Raw genomic sequence first — 25,451 nt, 5'->3', positions numbered from 1 at the left:
ACCCTCATTAACCATTTTATTGAGAATAAAAAAAACGCCGTCATTGAAGTCCTCGTATCCGAAGTCCAACAACCGAACCTGTAAAAAAAACACAAACACAAAAATAATCAGTAACACATAAAGAAGCAAAATTATTATTCTTACCTATCCTGGGTCCAGCTCTGGAGCCGCAATGTCAGCGAGCTGGGCCCTGTATCTAATCCTATCATGTGTGATACAGTCTGCTGAGCTGTGTATCTAATCCAATCATGTATGATACTGTCTGCTGGGCCCTGTATCTAATCCAATCATGTGTGATACTGTCTGCTGAGCTGTGTATCTAATCCAATCATGTGTGATACTGTCTGCTGGGCCCTGTATCTAATCGTATCTTGTGTGATACTGTCTGCTGGGCCCTATATCTAATCCGATCATGTGTGATACTGTCTGCTGGGTCCTATATCTAATCCGATCATGTGTGATACTGTCTGCTGGGCCACTGTATCTAATCCTATCATGTGTGATACTGTCTGCTGGGCCCTGTATCTAATCGTATCTTGTGTGATACTCTCTGCTGGGCCCTGTATCTAATCGTATCTTGTGTGATACTGCCTTCTGAGCCACTGTATCTAATCCTATCATGTGTGGTACTGTCTGCTGGGCCCTGTATCTAATCCTATCATGTGTGATACTGTCTGCTGGGCCCTGTATCTAATCGTATCTTGTGTGATACTGTGCTGAGCCGTGTATCTAATCCTATCATGTGTGATACTGTCTGCTGAGCCGTGTATCTAATCCGATCATGTGTGATACTGTCTGCTGGGCCACTGTATCTAATCCTATCATGTGTGATACTGTCTGCTGAGCCACTGTATCTAATCCTATCATGTGTGATACTGCCTTCTGAGCCACTGTATCTAATCCTATTATGTGTGATACTGCCTTCTGAGCCACTGTATCTAATCCTATCATGTGTGGTACTGTCTGCTGAGCCACTGTATCTAATCCTATCATGTGTGGTACTGTCTACTGAGCCACTGTATCTAATCCTATCATGTGTGATACTGCCTTCTGAGCCACTGTATCTAATCCTATCATGTGTGATACTGTCTTCTGAGCCAGTGTATCTAATCCTATCATGTGTGATACTGTCTGCTGAGTCATTGTATCTAATCCTAGCATGTGTGATACTGTCTGCTGAGCCAATGTATCTAATCCTATCCATAGTTTATAGGGTCGTAGTGCTATAGATATGCTTTGCTGTCTCATATACACACTTTTTTTTGGGCGGACATTTTAAGCCCTGAGGGTCTGTTCACACGGCAGCGTCCGTTACGGCTGAAATTACGGTGCTGTTTTTAGGAGAAAACAGCACCGTAATTTCAGCCGTAACGGCATGTGCAGGCGTCTTTCGCTGCGTCCATTACGGACGTAATTGGAGCTGTTTTTCTATGGAGTCCATGGAAAACGGCTCCATTTATGTCTGAAGAAGTGACAGGCACTTCTTTGACGCGGGCATCTTTTTTATGCACCGCCTTTTGACAGCGGCGCGTAAAAAAAATGAATGGGCAGATGTTTGCCAACGCTTTTGAGATGCATTTTCGGACGTAATTCAATGCTAAAACGCCCGAATTACGTCCGTAAATAGGGTGTGTGAACCCAGCCTTAGTGACGCCCCGGCTGCTGGTGCTGCATTGTTGGGTCACTTAGGAGACCCAGCGATGCAGAAAGCTGCGGACCGTCGGCCATGAGAAGTTTGCGGGGGGGGGGCCCAGTAAGAATTTTTGCATCGGGGCCCATGAGCCTTTAGCTACGCCCCTGTTTAGGGGTCTGATTTATTCTGCATTTTCTACGCATATGGCGTACCTTTGTCCCAGCCGGCTCTGATCATTTATCAGGTCATGCTGGGAGTTTTCGGTGAAGTCATATTTGTTTTTACTATGAATTAGCTGCCAAATAAGCATGGGTATTAAGGGGTTAAAAATTAATCTGTTAAAAATGGAAGCGCCAATGTTTTCAAGTTGCTACTCTAAGTCTGGAATGTGTTATAGTGGAAAAACATTTTCTTGTGTCTGGCTAACGTAAGGATAAAAATGACATTTTGAAAACATTTCGATTTCTCCCAGAAAAGACACATTTCCTTTATGAATATAATAACACTGACAAAAATTTTGCAGACAAACTTTCAGAATTTTAGCCTTGTATCAACAGCTATTGTGCTCTCTCCCCTGGCATTTCCAGTGATTGCCAGTTTGTTGACAGGGCTAAATTGCTTTTAGCAGATTCTAAGCCAATGAAAGAAACCGTGGACAGTCCTATTGTCTTTTATATTTTGAAATGTGACAGCTGCATAATGGCCATAATTTGTCTATTTTTTGGGAAGTTTTATGATGCTTTTTAAAAAGACAAATCCCTATGACTTTATTTAGACAAAAATACCCAGAGCCATTTTTATTCATATGTTTTTTTTCAGAGTTTCTGGCATCTGAGCAGAAAGTTATAATACTCCACTCAGTGTATACAGACATTGCTTTCTCCATCTTAAGGCCAGGCATTGGAAACTTGTCTAACTCAATAACTTGACAAAGCTATCCACGCGAAACGCGCGTCGGGTTCGTCTTTGGAGCTCACAGGACATCTGAACAACATGGGTTAGTCATGCCATTTCTTTACATTCTCATCACTGTTGTCTTCTGGGGAAATCATTTCCCTCTCTGTTTGAAGCGTCAGTATGTTTACCAGTGCCAGAGGATATGACTTTTTAAGCCATATATAGCACTTATATAACTGCTTTTACCTCCATAGACACATTTTTGCATGCATATTGTCTTGGTAATTACATTGCTACATATATTGCCTCTGTATACCCAATTGTTGATTCAATATTTCACTATCGTAGCCACTCCAGATATGGCTTGTTAGCCCTCTGTACTAGAGTTTCTGTTGCTACCTATGTGCTATTACTGTTCTGTATGTAGCTCATATACAGTTGTCCGATTCGAATTCTCTATTTTATATGTGTTGTTATTTAATAAAATTTGAATTTTTCTATGCTTTTTGAAATAATGGTAATAGTGTATGACTCCTTTGTTTCTTATGTATTAATATATAGCAGAGTTTCTATTAAATACTTGGGAGGTGGTTATTCACACCTTTGGACAACTAGCCACTTAACCGATTGTCCTGTGAGACATATGTTGATGACTAATTCAATATATGTAGTTGTTCTGTCTCCAAAACTAAATAAATATTTTTTGGGAAGCAGAACTAAAACACAACCATACATTTACATAGACACAGCCACTATTCACATTTGGAAGCCACTGTGCTGTGCTGAATCCATCACACAAAAGATCTAAATGGCACCTGATGGACCCCATTAACTTATAATCAGCCCCAGCCACAGTGTGAATATAGCCTGTGACTTGTGACAAGGAGCTAGGAATTCCGACATATTGTGTATGCAGAGCTATCACAGCACAATGAGTTACAATAGACAGATGCTAGCTTGCATATATATATATATATATATATATATATATATATATATATATATATATATATATATATAAAACCTAATTCTGCCACGAAAACTAATCTCCAAGCTTTTGTTACAAAACAGCTATAACAGGTTTTGCACTGGCTAAACCAAGGTACAGAATATAAAGGAATATCCCTGATTTTCAAAAAAGGACATTCCCAGTTGGATCCCCAGGACCCATCACGTAGAGTAGTCACCGGTTGACGGCGGGTAGAGTAGAGTGGATGTGGAATTCAGCAAATCCAAGGGTCAATACCAGGAAGGCAATCTGAGAGAGGCAGAAGTACCACGAATAATCAAGTCGTAATAAAAAAAAAGAGAATGGGCCAATACCCAACTAAACAGCAGAGTATCAGGTGGAGATACAGAAGGCCAAGGCAGTAGTGTAGTCAAGACACAAAATGCACAAGACAGCACTTGGGATAAGACATATTAGCCTAAGATTCCGGCATGGTGCAGAGGGCAATGTTCTTTTAAAAAGTTTTTGACGTTTTTTTTTATTGTTGTTCACACAAATGATCTGTCATATGACTAGCTTTCCATACACCATCTGGCTACTTTCAGATGTGTATGGACAGCTTAACTGTTCCAGCCAACACATCTGCAACACGTTTCAGTGCTAAACTTCCATCTTCCTCAGAGTAAAAATGTGTTGACAATACAGAGTCTATTGACACACCCTAAGTCACAAGGGATGACCACAGACAGTTTTCTCACATAAATGCATTAAAAAATAGTGTGTTTGGAACGAACGTTAAATTGATGTAGCTCGTGGGAACTGCTGGCATTCAGTGTGATCAATTTTTCTTCCACCACTTATCTAATAATAATAATACTACTAATAATAATACTAATAAAAAAAAAGTGTTTAAGTTATCTTAGGTTGAGGAATGTGACATTAGTGTAATAGACTGGCACACGGTCCAAGTATTAATAAATCTTGCCCATTGTGGTCCACATTAAACCATATACATCTTTCTGCTGTCAGATGAAATACAGGGTGGGACATTAATATGGATACACCTAAATAAAATGGGAATGGTTGGTGAAATTAACTTCCTGTTTGTGGCACATTAGTATATGGGAGGGGGGAAACTTTTCAAGCTGGGTGTTGACCATGGCGGCCATTTTGAAGTTGGACATTTTGTATCCAACTTTAGTTTTTTCAATGGGAAGAGGGTCATGTGACACATCAAACTTATGGAGAATTTCACAAGAAAAATAATGGTGTGCTTGGTTTTAACGTTACTTTATTCTTTCAGGAGTTATTTACAAGTTTCTGACCACTTATAAAATGTGTTCAAAGTGCTGCCCATTGTGTTGGATTGTCAATGCAACCCTCTTCTCCCACTCTTCACACACTGATAGCAACACCGCAGAAGAAATGCTAGCACAGGCTTCCAGTATCCGTAGTTTCAGTTGCTGCACATCTCGTATCTTCACAGCATAGACAATTGCCTTCAGATGACCCCAAAGATAAAAGTCTAAGGGGGTTAGATCGGGAGGCATTTCTTCTATGGTGTTGCTATCAGTGTGTGAAGAGTGGGAGAAGAGGGTTGCATTGACAATCCAACACAATGGGCAGCACTTTGAACACATTTTATAAGTGGTCAGAAACTTGTAAATAACTCATGAAAGAATAAAGTAACATTAAAACCAAGCACACCATTGTTTTTCTTGTGAAATTCTCGATAAGTTTGATGTGTCACATGACCCTCTTCCCATTGAAAAAACTAAAGTTGGATATAAAATGGCCGACTTCAAAATGGCCACCATGGTCAACACCCAGCTTGAAAAGTTCCCCCCCTCCCATATACTAATGTGCCACAAACAGGAAGTTAATATCACCAACCATTCCCATTTTATTTAGGTGTATCCATATAAATGGCCCACCCTGTACATTAATACTGCCATCTAGTACTGTGGTAACAATGGATTGATGAAAGAACGGACCACTACATTTATATGAATCAGAATGCCTAGTATCTGACTGTCATGATAACTCTCTTTATTGCCATATTTATTAATGTAATGGGGCATATTTACTAATGCAGTTTGGCCAGTTTTTTGGCACAAGAATGGTATTTCGGTTGATCGCCATATTTACTAGGCTTGGGGTTGCCACATTTTCCACCCAAATAACACTGGACAGGTTTTGGGTGTATTTACAAGCACTGTTTTGTGGCACAAATAATGGCAAATAAAGCCACAAAGCCCACACCAACATGAGTAAATAGTGAGCATGGTTTTGGGGACAGTGTCTTCACACTGAGTGTTATTTTCTACTTAGCTCTGGGAACATCAGACAGACAATGACCCCTGTAACTCAGTCAGTATCCTCCTCCCCTGAACTGTACTCTTGACAGGCCAGCAGTATGCACATGTCAGACTGCTAAGGCGAAATTCACATGAACGTGCGCACGCAAAAAACGCAGCGTTTCGCGCATGTTGCAGTTCCGTATGTCATCAGTGTTTGGTGCGTGGCTGCGTGAATTTTGCACGTATGGCATTCTTATGACACGCGGTTTTGATGTTTAGAAAATGAAATGAAGGAGGTGGTTTTATTCTTCCCATCATTTCTTGAACAACTGTTGCGCGAATCACGAGCAGCACACGGAAGTGCGTCCGGGTGCTATCCGTGATTTTCATGCACCGGGTGCGTAATGCGCAAAAAACGCTCAAGTATAGGACATGTCGTGAGTTTCACGCAGCGGACACACGCTGCGTGAAAAACACGGAATGTCTGAATGGCCCCATTGACTTACATAGGTCCGTGCGACGCTCGTGATGTTCATGCGCGTATCACGGCTGTGAAATACGCTCGTGTAAGGCCTAAATGTGAGTATCTCCGACTCTCTGCGGTCTTACCCATAGCAATTTCATGTAGACCCCAGACCAGACCCCTTAACTAATTAACCCCTTATTTATTTCAGATCCCAGACCAGATTACTACATTACTTCAGACCCCAAGCCAGACCTCTTTATAAATTTATAATAAAAGTGATCAAAGAATACACCATACTCATGAGTCCAATGTATTCATGAGGAGAACGCTCCACTCACCTCCTCATATTCCTGCCCTCCTCACAGTAATTGATGGGCTGCTGTGTATGCAGATACACAATAGCCGGCCGTCAAACACTGTAAGGGGGATGGGGGGATGTGAGGAGAAGCAGGGGGAACACTCTCTTCATGAGTACACCTGACTCATGCTGTAACTATGAATCCAGTGTATTCTTTGAGTACTCCAATATTTTTTAGTGCCGTTTTGCCTAATAGGAAAACTGACTTGTCCTTGTAATATGTTGCCCTTACCTAGGGAAGCATACTGAGGTGACAGATTTACTTCTTTAACCCTTTAACGGGGTTGTCCACTACTGGACAATTTTTCGACCTATCCACCGTTAAGCCGCTCCGGCTGCCTCCGAGCACCAGACTTACATAGCGGAAGCAGTTGGCTCCAACCACTGAATAACAGCCGAGCTGCAGTTCTGCCCTATTTAAGTGAATAGGGCAGAGCTGCAGTTCGGCAGCACGGCCGCTATGCTATGTGCGGAGCCAACTGTTTCCTGCTCTGTACATTGCATAATGGGCCATAACATCTGGTGCCCTGAGCAGGGGCGTAGCTAAAGGCTCATGGGCCCCGATGCAGAAATTCTTACTGGGCCCCCCCCCCGCAAACTTTTCATTGCCGACGGTCCGCAGCTTTCAGCTGCATCGCTGGGTCTCCTGAGTGACCCAACAATGCAGCACTAGCAGCCGGGGGCGTCACTAAGGCTGGGTTCACACACCCTATTTACGGACGTAATTCGGGCGTTTTAGCATTGAATTACGTCCGAAAATGCGGCTCAAAAGCGTTGGCAAACATCTGCCCATTCATTTGAATGGGTCTTACGATGTTCTGTGCCGACGGTAATTTTTTTTTTACGCGCCGCTGTCACAAGGCGGCGCGTAAAAAAGACGCCCGCGTCAAAGAAGTGCCTGTCACTTCTTCAGACGTAAATGGAGCCGTTTTCCATGGACTCCATAGAAAAACAGCTCCAATTACGTCCGTAATGGACGCTGCGAAAGACGCATGCACATGCCATTACGGCTGAAATTACGATGCTGTTTTCTCCTGAAAACAGCACCGTAATTTCAGCCGTAACGGAGGCTGCCATGTGAACATACACATAGGGCTTAAAATGTCAGGGGAAATAGCCCCAATACATATGTGTCCGCCCAAAAAAAAATGTGTGTATATGAGACAGCATAGCATATCTATAGCACTACGACCCTATAAACTATGGATAGGATTAGATACAGTGGCTCAGCAGACAGTATCACACATGATAGGATTAGATACAGTGGCTCAGAAGGCAGTATCACACATGATAGGATTAGATACAGTGGCCCAGCAGACAGTATCACACATGATAGGATTAGATACAGTGGCTCAGCAGACAGTACCACACATGATAGGATTAGATACAGTGGCTCAGCAGACAGTACCACACATGATAGGATTAGATACAGTGGCTCAGAAGGCAGTATCACACATGATAGGATTAGATACAGTGGCTCAGCAGACAGTATCACACATGATCGGATTAGATATAGGGCCCAGCAGACAGTATCACACAAGATACGATTAGATACAGGGCCCAGCAGACAGTATCACACATGATTGGATTAGATACACAGCTCAGCAGACAGTATCACACATGATTGGATTAGATACAGGGCCCAGCTCGCTGACATTGCGTCTCCAGCGCTGGACCCAAGATAGGTAAGAATAATAATTTTGCTTCTTTATGTGTTACTGATTATTTTTGTGTGTTTGTGTTTTTTTTACAGGTTCGGTTGTTGGACTTCGGATACAAGGACTTCAATGACAGCGTTTTTTTTATTTTCAATAAAATGGTTAATGAGGGTTGTGTTTTTTTATTTCAAAAACAGTGGCCCTTCCCACCCTTGTAATGCTGCCTGCTGCTGCTGTGTTGTATCTGGCTGGTTATGAAAATTGGGGGGGACCCCACATCGTTCTTTCCAATTATTATTATTTTTTTTTTAATTACGTGCGGTCCCCTCCATTTTTCATAACCAGCCAGATACAATAAAGCAGCAGCAGCCTAGCATCACCAGGGTAGGAAGGGCCACTGTTTTTGGCCTTTCCCCTCCTGATAATACCAGCCTGCGGCCACCCCAGTGGCCGACCATCACTACAGATTGTCAGGTACTGGATCGTACCCGGCTCTTCCCAGCACCCCTGGTGGCGGTGGGTACCGGGGTAATAAAGGGGGTTAGTGTTAGCCTCTGCATCGGCTAACACTAAGCCCCGCCTTAGCAATGGATGCTGTCAATCAGCCGGCGGCCATTACTAAGGCAGTAGTAATATAGTTTAAAAAAACCACAAAGAGATAGAAAAAATATTTTATTGAAATAAAAAAAAACCCCACACAGCCCTCATTAACCATTTTATTGATAATAAAAAAAAAGCTGTCATCGAAGTCGTAATGGAATCCGACGTAGTCCAACGACCGAACCTGTAAGAAAACACACAAAAAACGATTAGTAACACATGTGTTAGGCTTAGATACAGGGCCCATGTGTGATACTGTCTGTGGGACCCTGTATCTAAGCCTACCACAACGTAGGCTTAGATACAGGGTCCAGCAGACAGTAATCTTATACAGTATAAGATTACTGTATGCTGGGGCCCTGTATCTAAACCTACAGTGTGGTAGGCTTATATACAGGGCCCATCAGACAGGATCACGCATGGGCCATGTATCTAAGCCTACCATGTGATTGGCTTAGATACAGGGCCCAGCAGACAGGATCACGCATGGGCCATGTATCTAAGCCTACCATGTGATTGGCTTAGATACAGGGCCCAGCAGACAGGATCACGCATGGGCCATGTATCTAAGCCTACCATGTGATTGGCTTAGATACAGGGCCCAGCAGACAGGATCACACAATCTGTGATCCTGTCTCATGGGTCCCCTAAGCCTGCTACATCGTAGGCTTAGGGGTTGTACAGTCCCTAAACATTGATGGCCTATCCTCGGGACCCTCAAATCAGCTGTTTTGAAGGGGCCGCAGCACTTGTACGAGAGCTGCTTCCCCTTCATTTCACTACTCGCTCACACTGTGAATCGCCGACATGGATTCACAGTGTGACCGGAATGAAGTGACAGGAATGAAGGGGAGCAGCTCTTGTACGAGTGCTGCGGCCCCTTCAAAACAGCTGATTGGCGGGTCCCGGGAGTCGGACCCCGCCAGTCAGGGCTAACCTTACCTTCCTCTTCGGCCGCGGCGGGAGTTCTGTCGTCTCGATGCTGTGCGCTGCGCACAGCGCTTGACGTCATGACCTCCGCTGCGATCCGGAACCAGGAAGGTAAGTAAAGTATGTTACTATAGTAACAGGGGCCCGCGGCCCAAGTTACTATAGTAACTTTTTATTGATGTGGTGCGGGAGGCCGTGGGCCCCCCTGGCTTCGGGGCCGGTCGCAATTTCGACCGCTGCGACCCCTATAGCTACGCCAGTGGCCCTGAGGCAGTCAGAGCGACTTAACGGTGCGGGGTCCAGATGTTGGACCCACACCGATGATATACTGATGACCTATCCGTGGATAGGTCATCAGTTGTTCAGTAGTGGACAACCCCTTTAAGGACATGGCCGATTTTGGCCTTGAGGACTGAACAATTTTTTTTTATATTTCTCTCTTTGCATCCCGACTCATAACTTTTTATTTTTATTTTTTTTTAGCTGGATGAGTCTTTGTTTTTTGTGGGACGAGTTGTACTTAACGTAGGTGCAATTTTTTGGAAAATTTACATTATCGTTAAATTTATATTAATTTTTATTTTGGCAAAAATGCAGAAAAAAAACAGTTCTGCTGCAGATTTTGTTTATTTATCTTTTACACCATATACCGATCATCATAAATAATGATATACTTTTGTTGTACAGGTTGTTACGATCGCGGCAATACAAAATATTTGTATATTATTTAATATTTTGGAAATTATATTTTCTAAACTTTATAAATTTCTTACCTCAGTATGCCCAAACAACAGGAATATATGATCAGACAGCCCTGGGGTCTTGCAATGAACCCTGGGCTGTCTATCCATATATGGCATGTGCCCTTGATTACATCACAGGGATTCCCTGTGACGCGATCAAAGGGGGGTCCCCCTGCTCATTTTCCCTGTGAATGCCACAGTCAGATTTGATCGCGGCATTCAAGGGATTATTGGTGGTGGAAAGGAGAGATTTACCTTATCCCTGCTGTTAGAGCGGGGCTGTGGCTGTGTGTTACAGCTGTTGCTCCGCAACTGATTGCGTGCGCACACTGTGTGTCACACAGGATGAGAATGCTCATCCTAATGCGGCAAGCAACCGCCGCTCAGGACGAGTATTCTCGTCCAGTGTCCCCAACCAGTTAAGTGCCAAGGGTTGTATTAGGTGACTAGCTGTGATTATGTTATCAATTGCATTGTCCTATTTCCCCCAAAAATCATCTTGTATGTTCACCCCAAGAAGCCTTTACAGCACGTTTAAAGGGGCTTTAAACGAGCTACGCTGTTTCCGTAACAACAATTCAGTTCTATGGGGTTCTATGGGGCTTACAAAAACAGCGTAGCTCAGCGAGTTACGCTGTTTCCACCTTCCACCTTCATGGTCGGAAATCAGCCGACACACAAAGAGGTAGAACGGGATTTAGGGGGCCCCGTGGATATGTCATAAATGTCCCTTGTGGGAAAACCCCTTTAAGCTTATATTTAGGTTTTAGACCTGGATCTCTTTTTTTATTTGTCACTATATTAAGATGAGACACATTTAAGCTGTGGGTTTAGCGAGGCTTCTATTTTGGAAGCTGACATTTAATTAAAAGCAGCAAAGTGGCATTTTTTTCCAGTATACATCTCAATAAGATGGAGAAAATAACAGTGCTCACAGTTCTTAACTTGATTGTTTATCCTGTCTTGTATCAAGAAGGAGCTGAATGTTCTCATATCTCAAATTAAAACAAAGTTTATGGTCAATTCATCTATAAATAAAAAAAACTCATGTCAATTGAGGTCTATGTATTTTGGGCATAGAGAAAATATTTTTGCCGCATTTCTTGACAACTAGTATTAATATAGAATATTCCAGTTACTAGGGCTACCAGAGGTTCCCCTAGTGACTGGAGTTTGCAGGTTTAAATAGTGACAGGAGGTCAAGAGTTTGAATTGACCATGATCTTTTAAAAACAAAAATTTACCATACAAGCAATGATGGGAGATGTGTTAAAGGAGTATTACCGGTTCAGCAAATAAAGCTTATTCATTGTATAATGAACAGTTATACCATTTTACAGTATACGTTCTGTATTTCTCATGGTTTTCAAGATCCCTGCTCGAAACATGATTTGGAACCCTCCTTGTTTCCATTTAGGAGGTAAAAATCTGACCTGTGATGGACACACAGGTGCTTGTCTTATTCCAAGACAGAGTTCTGATAACGGCACTGTAGCAAGTGGTGCACCTGTATCCCAAGTACAGGACTGATTTTTATACGCTGAAAGTAAACAATGAAAGGTTCCATTGCATGACTGCAAGTAGAAATCTTATTATGCGAGCGCTGCTTCCGCTTCCCTCCTGTCACTGCTCCGTACTGTGAATCGCCAACACATTTGCAGTGGAGATTCACAGTATTACAGTCTTTCCCATTCAAGTAAATGGGTGCCGAAAGTCGAACACCCACCGATCAGATATTGATGGCCTATCTAGAAGATAGGCCATCAATTTCTAATGACAGCAAAACCCCTTTACCTTTTTAGTAAACAATGAATCAGCTTTATTTGCTGAAACCATAATACCCCTTTTATGTCTATTTCCATTTATTTGTTCAAGGTTTATAGGAGTCATGTACACTACTAAAACGTTTTTTTTCTTTACCAAATCATTGACATATTTTATGTGGGGCTGAATCTGCCATTAACATTTGTAGAAACCATAAGGTCCCATGCACACGAACGTATTTTTGCGGCCCCAATTCACCCTCAAATATGCGGGTGAATTGCGGCCCAATTCACTTCAATGGGCCCATTCACACGACCGTGGTTTCCACGGACCGTGCATGGCCCAGGAGCCTGGACCGCAAAAAGAACTCATAGAAAGGCTCATAGAAATTAATGCACGCGGCCATGCGAATTGCGGGCGGCCCACGGGTGACATTCCGTGGCCGTCCGACCCGAAAATCACAGCCATGCACATGGCTACGGTCGGGTACATGAGGCCTAAGAGGAGGTTTGCCTTGCATCACAGATCAATTTGGATAAGATTAAAACATTTGTAATGTTACTATGTTGTATGTACAGTATGTGTCATGATTATTATAATTATTATTATAATTAACCACCCATTTGGGACACTGCATTCTGGGAAACCCATCTATATAATGATCAATCCAAATAAATGTATATAATTAATTGCCCATTAACCAAATACAGCATGGAATTAAAAAACATCTGTGCCCTTTATTTTCTAATGTGCTGAATTGGAATTTAGCCGCTGTATAACATTCACATTCTCACCTATACAGTGAAATTCCTTTTATCCGCCATTTACAGTTCCAATGGAAGTGTCAGTCAGACACCTTCATTACTAACGCTGGTATACAGTAAAAGAAAAAAACTTTATTGAAATAAACACTCCCTGACTACGGCCCTCTTTTACCATCCACGACGATCCGACGTAGTCCAATGCAAGGAACCATGTAAAAAACAAAAACAGAGACAGTAAAAGACATAACAAGGCTACAAACATACAGTGCTATACTTACCTACAGAAGATACGTTTTGACATCCCCAGCACCGTCTCTCTGTACTGACGCTGCTATAGCCGGAAACCCCTGCAAGGTAAACAGCAGGGAAATTGTCGGTAGTGATGGACCAGCGCTGACGTCATCAGTGCTGGTCTATCAGAAGACAGTCAAGGAGGAGGAGGGGTCATGTCTGACTTGCATGCTACGCTCCCTATTCAAGACTGAGACATCAGCGGCCATCTTGGATAGAAGATAACAAGGACCGAGAACGAGGCAACAGAGACATGCAACCTGCATAAACAAACATTGCTAGTAGTATGGGTTGATGTAAAAATGGCACTGTCACAGGATGTTTTCTTTGCCACAACTAAGTTTGGGAATGTCTGATCTGCCAGATCAGTCCTGACTGTAAGTGTTAATATTGTGAAGTAGAAGCGTCTATAGGTAACAGCAGCTTAGCCATGAATTAGTACGCAAATTTACAGAACGGAGCAACCGAGTGCTAAAGCCTTTATAAATCACCTATCCTCATCACTACAGAGATCCAAACTAACTCTGCACACCTGCCTAAGACCATTATGTGCAATGCCAAGCATCGACTGGAGTCATGTAAAGTACGCCGCCACTGGACTCTGGAGAAGTGGAAACTTGCTCTTTGTAGTAATAAACCAAGTTTCACTATCTAGCAGACTGAAAGACAAATCTGGGTTTGGCGGATGCCAGGAGAATGCTACCTACCAGAATGCATAGTGCCTAATGTAAAATGTGGTAGATCAGGGATAATAGTTTGGGGCTGTTTTTGAGGGTTTGGGCTAAATCCCTTATTCCCAGTGAAGGGTAATATTTAGTCTATGGCATAAAGAGACATTATTGTATGCTTCTAACTTCATACACTATTGTATGCTTCTAACTTTGTGAGAACAGTTTGGGGAAGGCCCTTTCCTTTTTTAGCATGACTAGGCCCCACTGCACAAAGCGAGATCCATAAATACATGGTTTGATGAGTTTGGTGTGGTAGAAACACCTTTAGGATGAATTGGAACGCCGATTGCAAACCAGACCTTCTCATTCAACATCAGGTTCTAACCGCACGAATACTCTTCAGGCTCTATGAACACATATTCTCCCACACAAACTCCAAAATCTTGTGGAAAGCCTTCCCAGAAGAGTGTCGGTCGTTATGGGCCCAGCTTCATATTAATGATTATGGTTTTGGAATGCGAGGTCCAACAAGTTCATATAGGTTTGATGGTCAGGCGTCCACATACTTTCGGTGATAAAGTGTCTATCTATATGATGATACAGTACTGTCTATGTATGAAAAATGCACACGCATCTGTCACTACTACTAGTTAGACCTGGGAGCCTTTTTTAGAACCACGACTATTAGTATTTCACAGTCATCTCCAGTGATCGCAATGCCAATGCTGACAGGGAAAGAACCACGGGAAGCCCACCCTTTGTTTGCCTCGCGATCAGTACTGATTGCAGTACATCAGGTGTTAAAAGGCTGGTATTGGTGTCTAGTACCTGCACAATCAATGATCAAATACATGTATACAATCGTGTGGAATTGGGTTAAGAAATAAAGCTGGCTGCACGCATAAGATGTCTGTTGGTGGATGCCACACCATTTTGACGGGATCAGCAGATACTTTAATATGTATGGCAAGGCTGGCGTTAGGGGTACAAATTGTGTAATTGCCCAGTACTCCCTATATCTGGGAGAGCACCAATGAGGTGTCCCTTAAACAAAGACTGCATGCATATGTGTAGGATCACAAGAGGGATATGATGTTTGAGCCACGATGCGCTGTACTGTGGTTCATACAGATGCCCTCATAACAATGTGCAGCCATAATGTGTCCACCATAGATGCTCTCTATCCCAGAGTGTCATCCACAAATGAAAACAGTGTTCCAGATAAAGAAGCTTCCATAACAGTGTGATGACCACAGATATCCCCATAACAATGCATCTGCCACAGATGTCCCCCATAATATAAAGAATCTATTGTGAAAATTCAGAACGATTTTTATATCTAATACATTCTCAAAAACATAAGCAATGTTACCATGTTGATAAGAAGGAAAATAATCTCTTGACATTAATCTACTAAGTGAATATATTTTACTTGTCATTATTTTATTGGACAAGCGGCATGTTTGAACAGAGATATAAAGATGCCATTTAGAAAAGCAGGACTTATATTGTGTTTGCATGTCTGACTCAGATACATGCCCACCCATAAATACCGTGCAACTGGCAGCCAAAACAGGTGCTGCCATCTAATTCACTTTAATTACCTAGACGTAAATATGCTCATTTTGAGAAAATCTTCATTGTGACTTTTCCCACTGACTAATTAAACTATTAATCTTCCCATATTTTCCCAAATTAAAACACAACACGGTTAATTGGGGGAAACAATAATATTAAAACTAAATGTGTTCTTTTTGTTCATTGTAATAGACTGATGTACTATATGTGTTCAGTGCCATGGGAAATGTTATTTATGATGGACCAATTTGGGAACTGCTTATGTAACAATTCCATAGCATTATTTTGTTATTGGAAACTTCCCATTTACTATCCGGATTGTTCTGGTAATACATATACTAGTACATAACTGCCGTAAAGTGTAAATCCCACAACGTTACACTGTGAATCTGCAGAAACATTAAGTATGTATTCTATACTACATGTCTCATAAACAGGGTCCTAATGTCTAATGACGTTCAACTAGGGGAAGGGAAAGGATGTAGATAATGGTAAGGGGTAGAGCTAAATTTTATAACTTTGTTTTACCCCTATTGATCTAGAGGAAGGAAAAAATACACCCATAAGGCATGAGCCAAGGCCCCCTAAAAGGGAAACAAGTCCTCACTGATCCCAAGTGGCGATCAGACTAGGTCAACATTCAAACAATAATTCTATAGATTTACACAAGCATTGATGTTACTTCTATGAAATTATCTAAGCTTTAGTTGAAGCCATCTACTGTTCCTGCTGTGACCAGCTCTGGGGGTAGACTATTCCACAGATTCACAGTTCTTATGGTAAAGAAGACTTGTCACCTCTGGAGATTAAAGGCTATGTACACCTTTGAAATTGAAAGTTTTTTTTATTTGAAATAAAACAGTCTATCAGTATGTTTGGCGCAACTTTCTAAATACTTTTTATTAACAATTATTTTTACTTTTTGAGATACAGCTGCTTTGTATCCTGTTTACAGAGCAGCTGTATCTAGCGCTGAAACTTGTCTCAGACTTGCACAGGGAGTGTAGTCTACATGTCTGAGACACGCCCCTTCCTCCCTCTTCACTGCCCTCTAATGGACCAGCGCTTATGACATCAGCGGTGGTCCATTGCTACTGACACTTCAGAGGGCAGTGTAGAAGGAGGAGGGGTTGTGTCTCAGACATGCAGACTATGCTCCCTGTGCAAGTCTGAGACAGCGGCGGCCATGTTGTATGGAAGACAACAGGGACCGAAAACGAGGCAATGGAGAGAGAAGAACCAACGTGATGGACACTAGGTAAGTTAAAAATCATTCTACTATCGTTAGTTAATTTTTTTGTGGCAACTGGAGGGTTGCTTCAAGACATTAACCAGTACATTTAGATGCTATACATGTATCAAGGTCTGAACATATCTATTTTCTTACTTCTATATTTAGAAGAAGACAGATATAATATTCAATATTGTCAGTAATGTTTTTATTTTATTTAACTACAATTTTCATTTCCATGCAAACAGAAAAGGCTATTAGTGCGGGATGACTATCTGACACAGCTGTCCTCTCACAGTGATTGCATGGGCATTACTGCTATGCCGGTTCAATCACTGGCACATACATGTACCCTCAAATGGGCGGAAATGCTCCTGTTGAAGACATAAATGCAATAGCGGATTATCATTAGGGCGTTTTGGGCGGCTGCACGGGGCAAGAGGCTCTCGAGGGGCCCATGGCTGCTCATAGTACAATGCAGTTTTGTAGCGTTTTTGCTGCGAAACGCGGCAAAACCTGCGTCAAAACTGCATTGTGTATGTCCTGCAAAAGGACCTGCAGACATAAGGTGACATGATCTTGTGTCTGCAGTTCTTGTTACTGTTTAGATACGTGCTGGTCAAAAGGTCCTAGAACAGCAGCAAGACTCCAGCGAGAAGACTGTAAGGTGAGCTGCTAGGTGAGTATAAGGCGATGGATTTGTTTAAGGGGGTCTGTATTTAGGGCGTGTGGTCTTGGGTCTGTATTTGTTTAAGGGGTCTGGGGTCTGTATTGAGGAGGTCTGGTCTGGGGTCTGTATATTTAGGAGGTCTGTTCTGGGCTCAGTATATTTATGGGGTCTGCTCTGGGGTCTGTATTAGTTTAAAGGGTCTGGAGTCTGTATTTAGGGGTTCTGGTCTGGGGTTTGTATTAGTTTATGGGGTCAGGGGTCTGTATTTAGGGGGTCTGGTCTGGGGTCTGTATTTAGGGGTCTGGTCAGAGGTCTGTATTTAGGGTGCTTGTTCTGGGGTCTGTATTTATTTTGGGGGGATCTGGTCTTGGGACTACAATAGTTTAGAAGGTCTGGGGTCTGTATGTATTCTAGGATCTGGTCTGGGGTCTGATTTTATTAGTCTGAGCAAAAGGGGTTGTCTGCGCACATCAATAGGTCATCAGTATGGAAAACTGGCCAACTGCCCGCACAACCCCTTTAATGTATGGTCCTGGGTCTTGGTGTCTGAATGTTTGTGTTTCTATGGAGGCTGGAAAGCGAGGGGCAAAGATGTCTCATCAGGAGAAGTTGCCATACTGGACTGTGTCAGATGGAGAAGAAAAGAGAACGACTCCCATCAGAGAAGACATCACTTGTGAGTCACTGGATCTATAGAGGATATGTCCCCTCTCCTGACATGTCTGTTGTAGGAAATCCTCGTATTCCCGATAAAGTCTTTGTGTACCCAGGACTAATAGACAAATGCGTGTTACCATTCCCATTGTCAAGAGGATGTGTCCCTAAACAGTGTGATACAGTCAGCGATGGTTGGAGACTGTCAGTATGTAGGGTCACAGCCCTTTGACAAGGGGAATCATAACACCCATTTGTCAATGCTTGCGCAGAAAGGTGGTGTTCACTATAGACACGGCAGAGCGGCGGTGGGATAGGGGGGCCCAAGTTTGTGGAACAGCCCAGTGCCTATGGTGTACTTAATCCGCCACTGCATAAATGTACCCCCAAATGTGGGAACAGATAAATGCCTGGTGGCCCAGACCTATCTCCGTTTGCCGCTTTGTGCTTTGCAGATTTGATGCCAGGGTGTGTGTTAGTGACACATATATATCCACTACCTATTCACTCGTTGTGTCCCTACGTATATTTATATATTTGTACTTGGATTCAAATAATGGTCTAAAGATAAAAACACTAGTGTGCAAACTAATTCTCATTTACCATAGCAATGTATCATATGTATTTCATGCTTGACCTAAAAGCACATGTTGAGCAACTGACATAGGAAGGCTTAAATGTCGAATAGTCTTGCATTATCCAGTATACACCTTTCTACAAGCTGTTGGTCTTGCGTGCCAGTTTGACTTTTGGCACAGATTACAAATTCTCTAAATTGAACGTCTCATCTATTTTAGTCATATATTCTCTTATGGAAATAAACAGGCAAGTAGATGATCCTCTTGACCTATGCTGAATGACAGCGAGAAAATACTGCCAGGGAGCGATCAACACAGTTTGCTTGATGCAGAAAACATGTTTCTGTTCTGCTCTTTAATAAACTGTGATCAATATTGTGCCGTATAGTGGAAACATGGGATTGTTCATGAACTCAGGATATATCATGTAATCACTTCTTGTACTTAAAGGGGTTTGCTCATCAGGGACATTTATGGCATATCCACAGGAGTAGTGCAGTCGCCTCAGACTCTAGACTTGGCTCGGGTACCGGAAAGAGATGGTGAAGTCGTCTTGAACACTTGACTTAACACAGGCACAGGACACGGATTACCATTACCTCAGAACTTTTTTCCTCTCATACTTACATGTAAGCAGCTAGTCTATAATTCAATTTTTCTTGTGTCGGGAGTTGACAGAGGATAAGGAACTCCTGGCAGATATTGAGATGGTATCTATGTTAAGCTGTGTAGTAAGTATGTTCTGATGTCAAATGCAAAGATAGATGGTATGTTCAAGCGGACTTGGAGAAGTCAGACTAGCAGATCATTGCTATTTGCTTTGTCTCATTATTATAGCAGAATCCTTTTTTGCCAATCATTAGGAGCGCTAATTTTAATCACATCACCTCCACCTCTAGACTTGCCAGTTTAACAAACAGATTTAATTCCATCAACGCTTCCCTTCCTCTCCAAATTCAACCTTTGTTCACCCAGATCCAGTTTCCAAGTGCTCTTCAGCTTTGCACTGTCATTCACCGGGCCACAACATATCCTCTAACATAAACTAGTGGACTTCACTTTTTGCCCACCTCTTGACCACCAACGCTTTTATAAGGGGCGTTGCTAGGGTCTTAAAAGATCAGGTGCACAAGCCCGAGACATATGTTTACTCCACCCCCACCCTGAAAAATTAAATATTTTTACATACATATCACAGATAGCATATCTATAAGGCTAAGACCCCCTATAGCTACACCACTAGATAGAATTGTCTCAGCAGACTTTATCACCTATGATAGGCTTAGATACAGCGGCTCAGCAGACAGTATCACACATGATTGGATTAGATACAGTGGCTTAGCAGACAGTATCACACATGATAGACTTAGATATAGAGCTCAGCTCGCTGACATTACGGCTCCAGCGCTGGACCCAGGAAAGGTAAGATAATCATTTATTTTTGATGTGTTACTAATTTTTTTGTGTTTGTGGTTTTTTTACAGTTTGGTTTTTGGACTACTTTTTATTCAAGGACTACTTCGATAACGGCATTTTTTCTCTCTCAATAAAATGGTTAACGAGGTTTGTGCTGGAGTTTTTTATTTCAATAAAATATTTTTTCTATGTCCTTGTATTTTTTTAAACTTTATTACTACCACCTTAGTAATGGCCTCTGGCTGATTGTCAATGTCCATTATTAAGGCGGGGCTTAATGTTAGCCAGTAAAAAGGCAAGCACGAACCCCCATTATTACCCCGTTACCGACCACCACCACCAGGGATGCCGGGAAGAGCCAGGTACGATCTGTAGTAACAGTTGGCCACTGGGGCGGCCGCAGGCTAATATTGCAACACTGGAAAGGTCAAAAACAGTGTCTCTTTCCACCCTTCTAATGCTAGCCTGCTGCTGCTGCTGTGTTGTATCTGGCTGGCGATGAAACACAGCGCCGTGATGTAATACGCGGCGAACAACGTCATGATTCAAGAAGACGTCAGAACCTCCCATGCGCTCCGGAACTAGGCTTCGGGGTCCAGTCGCAATTGCGACTTCTGCGACCCCTATAGCTGTGCCATTATGTGTCAGTTGCCGGGGGAGCCGGGGCACCGGGTCAAAGATAAGGGGCTTGGGCCCCGAAAGCCCGGTGCTAGCGACGTCACTGGTTTTTATATTTGCCACCTTTACTTTTACCATTCACCTCTACTGTAACAGTTACACTAGCACTATTATCCCCTATAAGGGAGACACAACATGTAAAAAGTGCTTGTTCAGTACAATGGTCCAGCCATCTTTTATACATATGGGGTAGTACACATTAAGCTGCATGAGCCAGTTACCAGCCAGTGTCTGTGTATGACAGACATGAAGTGTATTAGGCTGCAAGGAGTGTGGGGGATATTACCGAATGAAGCGTTCAAGTCCGGATGACTAATGTAAAAGCGGGCCAAGGAAAGGAGTCCGATTAGGGAATGTTATAGGCCTGTCTAAAAAGATGTGCTTTCAGGGCACGTTTAAAACTGTGGCTTTTGGGAAATAATCTGATTGTCTGGGGTAGCGCATTCCAGACAACTGATGCAGCATGAGAAAAATCTTGGAGATGGGAGTGGGAAGTCTGGATTATGGAGGATGTTAATCTAATGTCGTTGGCAAAGCGTAGAGCACGGGTAGGGTGGTAGACAGAGATTATGGAGGAGATGTAAAGAGGTGCAGAACTGTGGAGAGCTTTGTAGGTGAGACTAAAGGGATTGGATTTAATTCTGAAGGGAATGGGCAACCAGAGCAGTGACTGGCACAGGGTAGAGGCATTGGTGTAGCGGTTGGTCAGAAAGATTAGCCTGGCTGCTGCATTAAGGATATATTGGAGAGGGGAAAGTTTAGTGTGGGGAAGACCGATTAGTAATGAGTTGCAGTAGGTAAAATGAATGAATTAGAGCAAAAATCTGAGTTTTTGCAGTTTCCACAGTAAGAAAAGGGCGGATTCTGTTTTTTTTTTTTTTTTAGATGAAAGTGATTGTATGTTCAAAGTAAAGGAAAGATTTGAATCAAAGATAACACCAACAGCTGGCGTGCTGCCTAGGAGTTATGGTAGTGCCACACACTGAGATGGAGATGTCAGGTTTAGGTAGGTTAGTAGATGGTGGGAGCACAAGGAGCTTAGTTTAAAAAAAGATTAATTTTCAGATAGAGAGAAGACATGATGTTAGAAACAGTAGACAGACAATTACTGGTGTTTTGTATTAGAGCAGGGGTGATGTCATTGGAAGAGGCATATAATTGGGTGTCATAAGCGTAAAGATGGTACGGGAAACCTAATCTGCTGATGGATTGTCCAATAGAGGCTGTGTAGAGAGAAAAGGGGTGCGGACCTAGGACTGATCCCTAAGGAACCCCAATAGCAAGGGGAAGAGGAGAAGTAGAACCAGCAAATGACACACTGAACAAACGGTCAGGGAGATAGGAAGAAAACCAAGAGAGAGTGTCCTTAACGCCAATACAGTGGAGCATGTTAAGTAGGATTTGATGTTCTACAGTGTCAAAGGCTTCAGAGAGATCCAGAAGAATCAGTAGAGAGTAGTTGTTAAATTTAGCCATCAGGAGATTGTTTGAGACTTTAGTAAGGGCAGTTTCTGTGGAGTGTAGAGAGCTGAAACCAGATTGTAAGGGGTCAAGAATATAGTTAGCAGAGAGGTAGCAGATAAGGTGAGAGTAGACCAAGCATTGCAGAAGTTTAGAGATGAAGGGGAGATTGGGGACTGGTCGGTAGTTAGCAGCGCAGGATGGGGCAAGAGTTGTTTTTTTCAGTAATGGATTTATGACGGCATGTATAAGAGAGGAGGGAAAGATTCCAGAAGAAAGAGAGAGGTTAAATATTTTAGTCAGGTGACGAGTGACAGCAGTGACAGTGAGAGTCTGGAAGAGTTGTGATGGAATAGGATCACTGGGGCAGGTAGTAGGACGAGAAGAAGAGCCTAGAGACTTCTTCTGTTATTGGGTCAAATGCAGAAAGTAAAGAAGAAGGAGTGCGGGAGGGAAGGGGATTGATATTTCTAGGGTACTGGGAGATAATATCATGCCGGATGTTGTAAATTTTAACATTAAAATAAGTAGGACTAAGGAAGGAATGAAAAGTATCAGAGTATAAAGAGTTTGGATTATTAGATAATATGTAGATGAGAGAGGTGAAATAGACTTGTTTGGCGCGGTGAAGGGCAGAGTTGGAAGTTTTGAGCATAAATTTGTAGAGGAGGAAATCTGTTGACAAATGCGATTTTCTCCACAAACGTTAGGCGCATCTCAAGCACCGCTGAAGAAATTGGGATTGAGGCGTGTGCGGGTTGTCATCTGTTTTGAGTAGCTTGGAGTGTAGGGGGCTGCTTCATCCAAAGGCTTTTTGAGAGTGTTGTTGTAATGTTTGGCAGCCAGATTGGGACAGTAGGGGGAAGAGATGGGGACAATGTGGAATGTAGACTGCCTATGAGTTGGTGAGTTGGCATGTAGATTTCTGTATGTCTGATAGGAAGGCATGTTCTGAGGAGGTAGAGAATTTTTGCAAAGAGAGAAGGTTGCGGCCAGTGAGCAGGAGAGGAGAGTTAATAAAGTCAGATACTGAGCAGAGTCGAAAGAAGACCAGGTCAAGTGAATGTCCGTCTTCATGTGTAGGAGAATTAGTAAGTTGTGACAGACCTAGGGAGGATGTTAAAGATAGAAACTGGGAGGCAGATGATGGGGATGGGTTATCAATGGGGATGTTAAAGTCACCCATAATGAAAGTGGGTGTTTCAGAGGATAGGAATTGTGGAAGCCAGGCAGCAAAATCCAGGAATTGGCGGGGTAAGCCCGGGGGGTGGTACACAACTGCCACTGGTAGGGAGAATGGGCAAAAGGGTCTAAGGGTGTGAACTTCAAAGGAGGGAAATGTGAGTGAGGGTACTGTGGGAATGACCTGGAAAGTGCAGTGTGAGGAAAGAAGCATACCTACTCCTCCACCCTGCCTGTTCTCAGGTCTGGGGGCATTAGAGAAGTGGAGACCACCATAAGATAGAGCAGCAAGAGAAGCAGTGTCAGACTGGTGTAGCCATGTTTCTGTAAGAGCAAGGAGGTTGAGAGAGTTAGAAAGGAATAAGTCATGAGTGAGTTTGTTGCACACGAACCGAGAATTCCAAAGTGCACAGTTAAAAGAGACAGGAGAAGACATACAACAGATGTTAAGATTAGCAGGATTTCTATGTGTGGCAGGTAAGGGGTTGAGCTTAGCAGTAGAAAAGGGAGGACCAGGGTCAGGAGAGATGTCCCCTGCAGCTAATATGAGGAGAATGGAGAATCTGCAAATGGTTCAGGGATTTATGAGAGTGACTTTTGTGTTGAACAGTGGGCCACATCTACCTGGGTGAAAGATTATCTTTCGTCGCTGCCACATCCGCTCGCCTATTGAGAAATCTTCCAGTCATTAGCAGTTCAGAGATGAGGTGTGGGCGAACGAGCAACGATCACAGTAACGACTGAACAGGGAAAATCTTTAGCAAGTATTGTCACATGTAACAGACCGTCTTCAATGTAAACGAATCGTTAAATCATTATTCGTCGCTCCTTCATGAAAGAATATCTGCCCTTCTAATAGGACCCTTAGGAGGACAGGAAAACAGAATTATATACCAAAAAATAAACTTGCAACTTGTTGAAAATTAAGTTATACCATCAAATAAAGTCAAATAAAGCAAACTCAGCATTACAATTGCACCTAAATTTTCAGCGAGATGAAAGATAACCAAAGACAATTGCCAAAACACGCCAAACTTTAGAAAGCTATTCAAAATAACACAGTAAAGTTTATTTATTGTATGAAGAAAAAGAAAAATTATACACTTTTTCAAATAGTTTACTGTATTAATTCCTCACATTTATAAAGATCTTTGCATGTAGTAATTCAATAAGGACCTTCATTGTTTACTTCCAGGGGATAATACGAGCAATTGAAGGGTACGGAGGAACTGAAACTCTCTTTTCCTGCACCCACCTCTGATGTTGCTAATGCTGTGACAGCTCCAAAGATACCTGAAGGCAAAATATTTATCTACATTAATAAATAGTTCAGTACCGGTGGATAAGAATACAATTCATCCTACTCACCACTGATCGAGTACGCAGACATCATCCCCATAGTTGTATACAATGGCATGCTGCTTTACTCCTACTCTAGCTAGCTCGCCAAATACATCCTCGTGGTGCATTACTTACTCTTTTTATTTGTACTCATTACTTGCTCTTTTCATGGTTATTCTTTTAACAAATCTACTTCCAAAGATTGCAACTCAAGGGCATATCTATGAAGGGTGGAGAAGTAACAGTTGTATCCAAGCCTTGTGCCTTAGGGGGAATAAAGACCCCTCTGCCACATAACACACTATTAAGACACAGGATAGGTGGGGAATCTGTTACAAATTACATTTAGTAGGAGCATTCTGATAAAGAATTACCGATGATTATATTTAAATGGTCACTAGCTTTAAAAGAAGCTTTGCCTAAATTAATAACCCAAGGGAATTTAAGAAACATTTTATTATATTCTTAGAGAAAAATGCATTTTTCCACTTATCACGCTCCTTACCACCCTCATTCCTTACTAACTGTTGTCTCACTCTGAACTAACTGCTTTTTCCATCTCCCCCTGACGAGACAGATTATAAACTTACTGAAGGATCAGGTTACAGCTACCTGCAGAAGTCTACGGAGAGGGAAGA

At 42.5% G+C, this 25,451-nt stretch overlaps 1 protein-coding gene across 1 annotated transcript in view; it reads right to left on the bottom strand.

The window, feature by feature from the left end:
• The window catches only part of LOC142760560 (uncharacterized), a 121,052-nt gene that overhangs the window by 8,557 nt on the left and 87,044 nt on the right, over window positions 1-25,451 (bottom strand). Inside the window, exon 2 of the mRNA XM_075863752.1 lies at window positions 1,846-1,928. Coding sequence (XP_075719867.1) covers window positions 1,846-1,928 — 83 coding nt within the window. The remainder of the gene's footprint in view (window positions 1-1,845; window positions 1,929-25,451) is intronic.

The sequence above is a fragment of the Rhinoderma darwinii genome, chromosome 4, assembly GCF_050947455.1.
Source record: "Rhinoderma darwinii isolate aRhiDar2 chromosome 4, aRhiDar2.hap1, whole genome shotgun sequence".
Classification (NCBI taxonomy): domain Eukaryota; kingdom Metazoa; phylum Chordata; class Amphibia; order Anura; family Rhinodermatidae; genus Rhinoderma; species Rhinoderma darwinii.
Note: the sequence above shows the minus strand (reverse complement) of the source record. Positions and strands in the feature narration are given on the sequence as shown.